A 10134-nucleotide genomic window follows, 5' to 3' on the forward strand; every position below is an offset into this window, starting at 1 on the left:
ACCATGAAAATAATTGTAATTGTCTTATATTTAATGAAATGTTACATCTGTTTATTACTGTAATTATATTGCTTTATAGCCTGCTGATGTTCTAGCCAGCCATTTCTGGTTTATGTGGGGTTTGGAGAGATTGTTTTTTGTTGGGGTTTTTTTGAGAACATTTTTTCATGTTTTTGTGAAGATTCTTATTTTTCAAAAATACTTGGAATTGCTATTAGTTTTATCTGAACTGGTCTTGTAGTTGTAATAGTGTTTTGAATGATGTCATAGGTTGTATTGTCATAAAGTTTGGATCATATTTGCAGCACCCAAATGTTTTAAAGCAATAGATTAAGACTGAAGGGGCCTAAGAGTGATTAGGAATAAACATGTGAACAGTGACCTGCTTTGTCCTGAAGTATCCCCTCCTTCCTCAGTGTGCAGCAGTACAGCAGCTCTGATTTAAGGTGTGAACTTCAACATAAAAGCTTGGAGGACATGCTTGCTAAAAAAGTTATTACACATTGCAGGCACAAACTAAACTGAGTCACAGAGAATTTTTATCTTTGTTACAAAGTGTTCTGTGAAGGCTTTTTCCATGGGCAGAGGGGAGGGAGTTGGAAGTGGGCTCTGTTTTCATCACTTGAGAAATCTGCAGACATTTCAGTGATTCACAAAAGAGGTGGTGTTTGCACCAAACATACTGGCATTTGGCAGGAGGGAGGATCTGCAGAAAACCATTCTTCCCTAGTTCTAGGAACCCAGGGAGAGCTTGGATTACAGTTTCATTCAGATTTTTTTGCCTTACTCCAAGTCCTGCTTTAAGTCCCCCAAGTTTCTAGGACTGAAATGTGAGATAGCCATCTCTCCTTTAGACTCCAGTGCTCCTGACAGGTTAGGCTTGAATTCAGCATAATATTTGCTTCTCCCTGGGTTCAGGTTCTCCGGGTGTCCTGCCTGCTTTTCACCCTTTTATTAATGGAGAGTGGAGTTTCTGCCACAGAGCAAAGTTTCTTGATTAACAGAAACAAATATGGAACTTTCCAAATGGACATAGTCACTGCTTGGTAAGCTGGCAGTCCTGCTGCTCTTCACCAGTACAACTTGACTTGTTTTTTACCTTGTCATGGATAACAACTGAGATTTCTGGGGAGAATATCAGACAAAATCTTCAAACACCTCAGGACTGCTGTGCTCTCATTAATGTAATCAGTGAAGAGATGCTGCCTCCTCTTTGAGTCCAAAATACTTCTGTAGCAGAATGGTTGAACACTTAGGGTAATTTAGATAAAAAATGCAATAATCTGCACAGAGTAAAGGCTGCTGATAAAATTATATGGTACTCTATCCCCAGAACTTTCGAGACTTTCCATGCTTTTTTTTTAACTTAGTTTACAGTTCATCTCAAAATAGGTAAAGATGTGGACTTGGGTTAGCATGAGCCATTTAAATGATCTTGATATGTCTTCTTTTCCAGGCTAGTGGCAGAATGGAGACTGTCCCGAGGTGTTGAGGAGCAGACACAGGCTTTCTTTGAAGGCTTCAATGAAATACTGCCACAACAGTATTTGCAGTATTTTGATGCAAAGGAACTGGAGGTAAAGGATTGCTTGGCTATTCCTGGATCCAGGTCATACACATAAAATAAACTTCAGTCAGTACATCTGAAGAGCAGAACTCACTGAGGCTGACAGCTCTGTTTTATGGGAAATATGGGGGAAACTTCATGGAATAGTATTAGATTAATGTGTTTTCCTTAACTTTCTTCTTTGCAGCCAACTTAGATGTTTCTAAATGCCAAGATTCTGTCAGCAGAAATTTCTTGCTTTATTTTTGTGATTCTTTAGTTTGCCAGTGTTCAAAGAATGAGTAACGTGACAGAATGAGAGATAAAGCCAGATATGCAATGGGATGGTTGCATATAGATTGGGCCAAGTTCTTGGTTTGGGTTTGGTCTCTCTAAATTACGCTTTCTGAATCATCTCTTCAATTTGAAGAGTAAAACCATCAAAACAAAACATCCCATCCCTAGTGAAGAATTGTGTGGCTGTGCGAAGATAAACTGGCTTGAATGTCTACATAGAATCCCAGAATGGTTTGGGTTGGGATCTTAAATAATCTTGTTCCAACCCCCTTCCATAGACAGAGACACCTTCCACTAGCCCAGGCTGTTCCAAGCCCTGTCCATCCTGACCTTGGACACTTCCAGGGATCCAGGGGCAGCCACAGCTTCTCTGGGCACCCTGTGCCAAGGCCTGCCCACCCTCACAGTGGAGAATCTATTCCTAAAATTGCAAGTGATTACTCCATTTTTCACAACAGAGATGCTCTCTAATTTGCGGCCTCTCCAAATACGCTTCATGAACCAGTCTTTGAACCACTTCATAATCAGTCTTTGTTTATAGAAGTTCTGGATGAAGTTTAAAATTAAAACCAAGTGCACTACCATTGCACGTGCTGCTAAGTGGGGGTCCAGTTGTTCTCTTTTGCTGTGTGTGAGGTCACAGAAGGAAAGTGGAAATTTGTACTCCTCTGCTTATTTCCCTTTTTCTGCCCCAAAGGTGCTTCTCTGTGGAATGCAAGAAATTGACCTGAATGACTGGCAGAGACACACCATCTACAGGCACTACACCAGGACCAGCAGGCAGATTGTGTGGTTCTGGCAGGTTTGCAGATTTTGCTTTATTCTCAGACCAGCAGAAGTTACAGAGCACAGCTCATTGAACAGTGGTCAGAACACTGAGCACATGTGCAGAGTGCAGATAGAAACTATTACTGCTAACCCAGCTGTTCCCAGCAGCCACATTACTGTTCATCTGTGGATAATGATGACATAAAAATCTGAAGATTGAATCTATCCCTAAATGTTTATTTCAATTACTGTTTTTCAGTTTGTGAAAGAAATAGATAATGAGAAGAGGATGAGACTCTTGCAGTTTGTGACTGGAACATGCAGATTGCCAGTGGGAGGATTTGCTGACCTGATGGGTATGTATTAATAACCCTTCTAATGCAGGAGAAAAAGAACCTAATTATATATTTATGGCATTTTTAATGAGTTCTATATTAAATGCTGTTTTATAAGCCATGCATATACTTGAGCTATGATGGAAAAAGATGGAAGGAATGTTTACACCTATTTATTGAGCTCTAAAATCACTTCAAATTGATGCATTTCTCCACATGCATACTTTGATCCAGGCAGAGCTGTAGAGTAAGACAAATGTCCCTTCTCTGTGCAAATAATGGTAATCCTGTCTTTATTTAAGCCTTGCATGATTCAGATGTGTTACAGTGATAGAAAGGTAGCTGGACTATGCCTTGTCTATTGGAATTTGTTACAGGGAGCAATGGACCCCAAAAATTCTGTATCGAAAAAGTTGGAAAGGAAAACTGGTTACCCAGAAGTCATACCTGGTGAGTATCATACCTGATAACAAATCAGAATATTGCTATTGCTCTGGTTTTGGTAACCACAGTCTGCTGTGGTATTTTAGTAAATGGGTAATATGCTGAAATGGTTGAGACTCTGTGAAAGCAAACACAAATTACACCAATGAACTATGTAGCTGAACTTCTGAAAAGCTCTTGTGACATGGAATAGATTCCACTGGGAATTCCATGGATTTGTGTAACATATTACTGAACAAATAAAGTCATTACCAGTAGTGTCTAACCAGGTTGGGACTATCTTTTGTTATCATTGTACTCCTTAGTAAAATAGCCACATTCACACACTTCCAGAGAAAAGGTCGCTTCTACTCTTTTCTTCAGGTAGGCAAAACCACACAAATTGAAAATTTTTGTATCTGAATGATGACTCTAATTAACCACCTAGAGATTGGTTTTCCTCCAGCTAGGAAAAGTTAATGAAAGCTATCACTATATGAGCACTTGAATACTAACCTTTGCCCTCAGAAATACATACATTTATATCAGTAGTCAGCTTTTCTCACAGTATAAATCCCAGTATCCATCTCCACAGCAAAAATTCCAAACACCCATATTCATAATGGATTTTTTTTGTTCCTATTGAATTCTTCATCAGTACTTAATTTTTTTTTATTTTGCAGTTTCAATCGCTTAGACCTTCCACCATATAAAAATTATGAGCAGTTGAAGGAAAAGCTGTTATTTGCAATTGAAGAAACAGAAGGATTTGGGCAAGAGTAGCTGAAATTTGCACCTTGAAGAATGTGAACCCAACACAATGTATGTGCTTCACTTCTTCTGCTTGTTGCACACTTCATTGTAAAGTAGACATGACTTGGATTTATTTAACAGTACTAATGTGTAAATAAATGGATGTTATCCTGAGGTTACCCACCTTAACTCTGGATTTCTACTGAGCACTTTCAGAAATCAGATGCGCAATCCTATATGGCTACAAGCAACTAATGACTGAAGTAGAGGTTTAATACAGCTTTCTGCTCTGCTTTGTTTTACCATTTATTAATTAGAATGTGTCCTTAATGACTGAGAGATTTTTAACAATAGTTTTGTCTTTCCTTTTTAGTAGCATTTTTGCTACTGATGCACTGGAAAGTTCATTGGTAGCTGCAATGCTGCAGCAGCATCCTAAGCCTCCTAACAGCAGTGTCAGAGCCAGCCTGGATCCACCTCCATGCCATGAGCAGCTCCAATCCTTAAGCTCCTTTTTCTAACTCAAGTGTGGCCAGACTGTTTTTCCTTGCCTGGAGTCTGCTCACATGCCAGCTGGACTGAAGTTGCTGTTAAGGGGATGTCAAACTGTGGCACAAATTCAGGGCATAGATTCGCTTTGGTTTATCCCAATCCTGTTCCTGTCAGCAAAAGAGACATCTGCCCAAAGTTGTTGGAGCACTGCTCTGTGCCCTCTGAAGGGTTCTGAGCTTTTGCTGTGTAACACGTTTTAACTTTGAAATCAATATTAACACTGTGGTACTTCACTTGTTTTGCAAAAGACAAGCCCAGCTGGGATTGCACTGATTCCATTGAGGTTCCTGTTTGCAGGCTGTTTGTCAGCAGTGTTAATGGACATTACCCTCAGTGTTTTTCCTACATGTTGCAGTCAGTTTGCTCCGAAGAGTTCGTTTGGCTCTCAGGAAGAAGCACAAAACAACTGGATTCAAAAAATGATCCTACTCATCATTTCTGTGGATGAACTGATGTGTGAGACTGGCTGAGGCCAAGAGGATTAGAAAGTTCAGACACGGATTGCAGGTTTTTGGGAAACTGGAGCATCAGTAAATAGTTCTATAAAGTTTGAAACTAAAGGTTTTGGGGAGGTTTCTAAGCTAATTCACCCTAAGCTGCTTACAGCTAGTAACTTTTGTAGCGAGTTCCTGTTGAATTAACATCTGCTATTTCCTGTTAGAATCTGTTAATTCTTTTCTGGTTTACAATAACATTTTGCATTTTACTGCTCCTTTAGACTGAATGCACTTTTTGGGTCTGGTCAGCCCTTTCCCTTCCCCCGAAGGGAAGAAGTCAGACACCAGTGAAATGAGCTGTAGCCACAGTGAGAGACGTGACACTTGAAATAACATGTAGCACATACTAAAGCAAACCTGCAGCTCAGAGCACTGGGCCAGGAGTTGCCTTTAAGACTCTCTCAGATGACAGAGCTGAAACAGGACAGTGGGAAAGTATAAAACTGAACATTCAGTCTGGAAAAGAGTATTTCTTTCCTGCTGTTGTATCCATCTAAACTGCAAGAGGGAAAAACTGATTCAGGTCTAAGAAGAACCAAGACACTACAGGTTTTAACTGACTTCACAAGTGTGTCAGGGCTCAGTGAGAAATGCTTCAGGACGGCAGGAGGGTGGTGGGACTTGTCAGGCTTAATTGAAGGAAAGCCTGGGGAGAGGTGCTGATGATACAGAAATGCCCCTCATTTCAAGTTTCATTGATGATGAGAATTCACCTTCACGTGTGACTGGGAGAATTGCCAACTTCCACAATATTTGGATCTATGAGAGTATACAGCTCATGAGAAAAAAAAAGCCTTATATATATTTTCTGTTTATATTAATTCTTACAGTGAAATGTAGTTATCTAACATATTTACAAGAGAGATTAAATTAAGCAAGATAATGCAAGGTTAAGCTATGAAAAATAGTCTATGTTCTGCATATTGCTTTACGATTCGTGTAGGGAACCTAGAACTATTGTTCATGTATAAATATCACCCAAAAGGCTGTCAGCCCTATATTTTTAAAATAAAGAGTAGTTATAATTGAAATAGCCTTAGCCCTAGTTCTATAGGGTTTGGCTGTTGAATATTTTTATGGTTGAAATGTTTAGTTCAGGAAAAACATACCTGCTTGTATATATTTTTGATGTCCAGGATTCCACTTATTCCATTGTTTCTTTAATTTAAATGGCATGTTTATATGTCTTTTCTGCTGTACCAGGATGGGAGAAAGGGGGCTGGATATTCCAAGCACCAGATATTATTTAAAAATATTGTGAATAAAGAATTCATTGAGGGGGAAAATAATCAGTGAAACATCAAATTTTGCCAAATAGAAAAAGTTTAAAGCAACTACACAGCATTACATTGAAAATATTTCTGAAGGCACAAGTTCAGATTCCTTAGGCATTTGACTTGTGAATACTAACAAATCTGTTAAATTTTTACAGCATGTTGTGTATAAGTTCAAAGGAATTATACAAGCCACTGGTGCACTTTTCAGTTCTTTCTGGGGATCTGGTGAAGCAATACAGGGATGAGCCCAGAGCAGCTGCTATCCCAGATAACAGGTTTTTGTGGATTGGAATTACAAGTGAGATTTTCAGCAGAGATTAATTAATTAATTTGTCTCCCACTGCTTCAACTGTTTTAGCAACCTGAGCTGCATAAATTCATAGTATGTCACAAATGTACATTCATATGCAACTGTCAGTTGATCCTAATTACCAAGTATTAAAATAAATTTTATTTAGAATTTTCCTTCATGAGAATGACATGAGAAAATTAAATACTGAGAATTAACAAAGCCTTATTGTTACAAGTAGCTCAGGAACTGTTCATTTACTAATGACATGCACAGTAAATACATTCTTTATCTGATCTAGTATGGAAGTTTGGGGGTTTTTAAATCCAGTTGCTTGTGTTTAAAAAAACCCCACTTTTTTATTATTTTGAAAGAAATAAAAATTGTTTGGGGGGTTAGGGGATTTTTTTTTTGAGGTTTTAAAAAATTTTATTTTACTACATGCTGCACTGGATTTGTAATCTCAACTCTGTCATATTGGTATCTCCAGCCCCCTTTTTTGTGGTGTCTTTTAATTTTCTCCAAGAATCACTGTTTGTGTATATGTACTCTAGTGAACTCGTGTAGAAACTGGGATCAGCAGCACTGGATTGTAAAATACTGTACTGAAATTCATTGTTGATATTTCCTTGCATTGTAATTTCAAATACTCAGGTAACTGTAACTGTATCTCAGTAAGTCAAATACTTTTATAAAACTACTTAAAGAGCTGGTGGTCTGGTCCTTATTCCTTATGTGTGACAGAATATCCAGATGGAAATGAATTGTCTGTGTGCTCCTGGGGTGAGGGTCAGGCTGCCTGGACTTGTTCTTCCACCGGGATTCTTCAGGAACAGTTCTTTCCCAAGACCTCGTCCACCCTTGTTGATTGCATTGGATATTGAAGAGGAGATTTTGCACACAATTTGTGGATTTTTAGTGCTTGTGGATGCTGCCCTGAGGAGCCAGTGAGGGCTTGTGAGGCTGCTGAGGCCTGAGGGAGATGGGGTGAGGGAGGTTCTGCAGGAGCCGCAGCTGTGACATCCCATTGCAGCACTGGTGCAGGGATACCAGCAGTGAGGAATGACCCTGCAAGTGGTTTGGATTGGCAAAATGCCACAAAGGAGCGGGGAAAAGCTCCAGTGAGACCAACCAGTCTTGTAGTGTCCCTGATCCTCCTTGAAGGGGGAGGTGGCATTTAAATTCTTCCTGTCATGAGAACCTCTCCTGATGGCCACAAGCATTCCCAAATAATGGAGATGGGCTTTGCAGTGACATTCCAGTTCCCTCAGTGCTCACAGGGATGTCCCGTCAGGTCTTAGGGTCATGGAATACTGGTGATCTCAAAGGTCTCTTCTAACCAAAATTTACCTATCTCAGGGACTTAATTCTGTCCAGTTTGGCCAAATGGTCCCTAAAGTGCTCATCCTTCCCTGAGAGTGATATTCCCTGCTGCAGACCTTCCCACTGGGTTCACTCTCTGCTGACTTTCCCAGGTGCTCCCACAGGATGAGTTAACTCAGTTTTGTCAGGGGCAGCAAATCCCAAGGATGATTTTCTGTGCCAGGCAATTACATACAATAACAACTGCCTTTTTCTGCAGCAAGGAGGTTGGTGTGGAGACACTTCCTCCAAGCTTTGAATGGAACCACTCAAAAGCATCCTAGTAAGTTGTGTAAACCCAAAATTTGACACTGCTTTGAGCAGCTTTATATGAGTACAGCTACAAGGGTATTTCACGTACATCTGAAGTTTATTTTTAAAAGGTAAAAATTAGTCACAATGCAGTGTATTGATAAATGTACATCTCAGTTGCGCTGATTTTTTTTCTGTTTGCCTTAATGATGAGGGTGCTAATGTCAGCAGCAGCCCTGGGTGGGAGTGTTGGAGGCTTTGTTCATGGCAGCATGGGAATGATTGTTTAAAGAAACCCATGTTTGTTTGGGTGTCTGTGGCAGCTGTGCGCTGCTTATTATTGCCCAAATTATCCACCACAACCTTACTATTGCCCAAATCTTACCATCGCACAAACCAAAATTTAAATCAATCCACGGCAAAATGACTTCTTGTAGCCAAGCTGTAAAATGCTGCTGGACTGGTAAGAGAAATTAGAATTTAACTGAATTAGGCTGCAAAGTTGTAAAGAGCCCCTAGAAGAGGAAACTGTCATATCTCTTGGATCCTAAAGAAGGATTTTTTCCTGACCTCTGGCAGTGCCTGATCCAATTTCAATTCTCAGCCTGTCAGCCCAGCAGTGCACAAATGACAGGGCTCATTGGAGAAATCTCATTTTCTCCAAGGAAAATGCAGATGGACAGATTGGAGAGCCAGTGAGCTTACCTGCTGTGTCAAATCCTGGCTTTCAGAGGGGAACAAAAATCTAAAAACTATGAGGACAAGTTTTACATTTCACCCAATACCAGCTCTCTGTGACTGCTGTGGGAGCTCAGTGTGAGCTCAGTGTGTGTTTGCTGATTCAATGGTTGTGGTCCCAAAAGAAGGAGCATTCAAACTGGTAGGGAGTAGGTTTAGATTGGCTATTAGGAAGAAATTCTTCCCTGTAAGGGTCATGAGGCTCTGGCACAAATTGCCCACCTATGGCTGTCCCTGGATCCCTGGAAGTGTCTAAGGCCAGCTTGGATAGGGCTTGGAGCAACCTGGAATAGTAGAAGGTGTCCCTGCCCCTGGCAGGGGGCGGCATGAGATGGCCTTTAAAGGTCCTAAACCATTCTGGGACTCTGTTTCACTTTTAGCAGAGCCTGAGGTCAGAGGGAAAGTCCCAAGTGCTGCTCTTGTGTGTGTGTAGAACAGAGCTGGGGTTATGGGGATGCAGTTCTTGGATGTGTTTGTTTTGCCATCGGACTGTGGGTCATTCCCAGTCCTTCCCCCAAGGGAGCTGAGCTCTCCTTTCTCACTGGCAGGGGCAGCACACACCTGTACCCTCCGGACACGGCTCCCCGGGCTCTGGCAGGGGGGTCCCAGGGCTTTAGGGTGCACCAGGGCTTGGAGGGGCTCTGCCCCTGTCCCGGGGGGCTCCGGCAGCACCTGAGGGGTTGTGGCCATTGGGGGGGAAAGGAATCCCCACGCCCTTTATCCTGGAATCACAGAACGGTTCGGGTGAGAAGGGACCTTTGAAGGCCATCTCATTTCAGCCCTGCCATGGCAGGGACACCTCCCACTAGCCCAGGCCGCTCCAAGCCCCATCCAGCCCGGCCTGGGCACTGCCAGAGAAGCTTCCAAAGCTCCTCTGGGCACCCTGTGCCAGGGCCTCCCCACCCTCACAGGGAAGGATTTCTTCTTCACCTCGAATCTAAACCTCCTCTCTTTCAACGTGAACCAATCCCGATTTGTCCGGTCACTCCAGGCTCTTGTAAATAGACCCGTCCCACCTTTCCTGTAAGTCCCTGTACTGGAAGGA

At 41.5% G+C, this 10134-nt stretch overlaps 1 protein-coding gene across 2 annotated transcripts in view; it reads left to right on the forward strand.

Moving 5' to 3' along the window:
- The window catches only part of ITCH (itchy E3 ubiquitin protein ligase), a 58509-nt gene extending 51064 nt beyond the window's left edge, over positions 1-7445 (forward strand). Inside the window, exons 20-25 of one of the 2 annotated variants that reach the window (XM_064391156.1) lie at positions 1457-1577; positions 2541-2645; positions 2871-2967; positions 3324-3396; positions 4053-4191; positions 5030-7445. In XM_064391156.1, the coding sequence (XP_064247226.1) occupies positions 1457-1577; positions 2541-2645; positions 2871-2967; positions 3324-3396; positions 4053-4152 (496 nt within the window). In that variant the 3' untranslated portion in view covers positions 4153-4191; positions 5030-7445. Of the gene's footprint in view, positions 1-1456; positions 1578-2540; positions 2646-2870; positions 2968-3323; positions 3397-4052 lie in introns of both variants that reach the window. The other variant, XM_064391155.1, reaches the window with a different exon arrangement.
- Positions 7446-10134: the final 2689 nt, after the last annotated feature.

The sequence above is a fragment of the Passer domesticus genome, chromosome 16, assembly GCF_036417665.1.
Source record: "Passer domesticus isolate bPasDom1 chromosome 16, bPasDom1.hap1, whole genome shotgun sequence".
Taxonomy (NCBI): Eukaryota; Metazoa; Chordata; class Aves; order Passeriformes; family Passeridae; genus Passer; species Passer domesticus.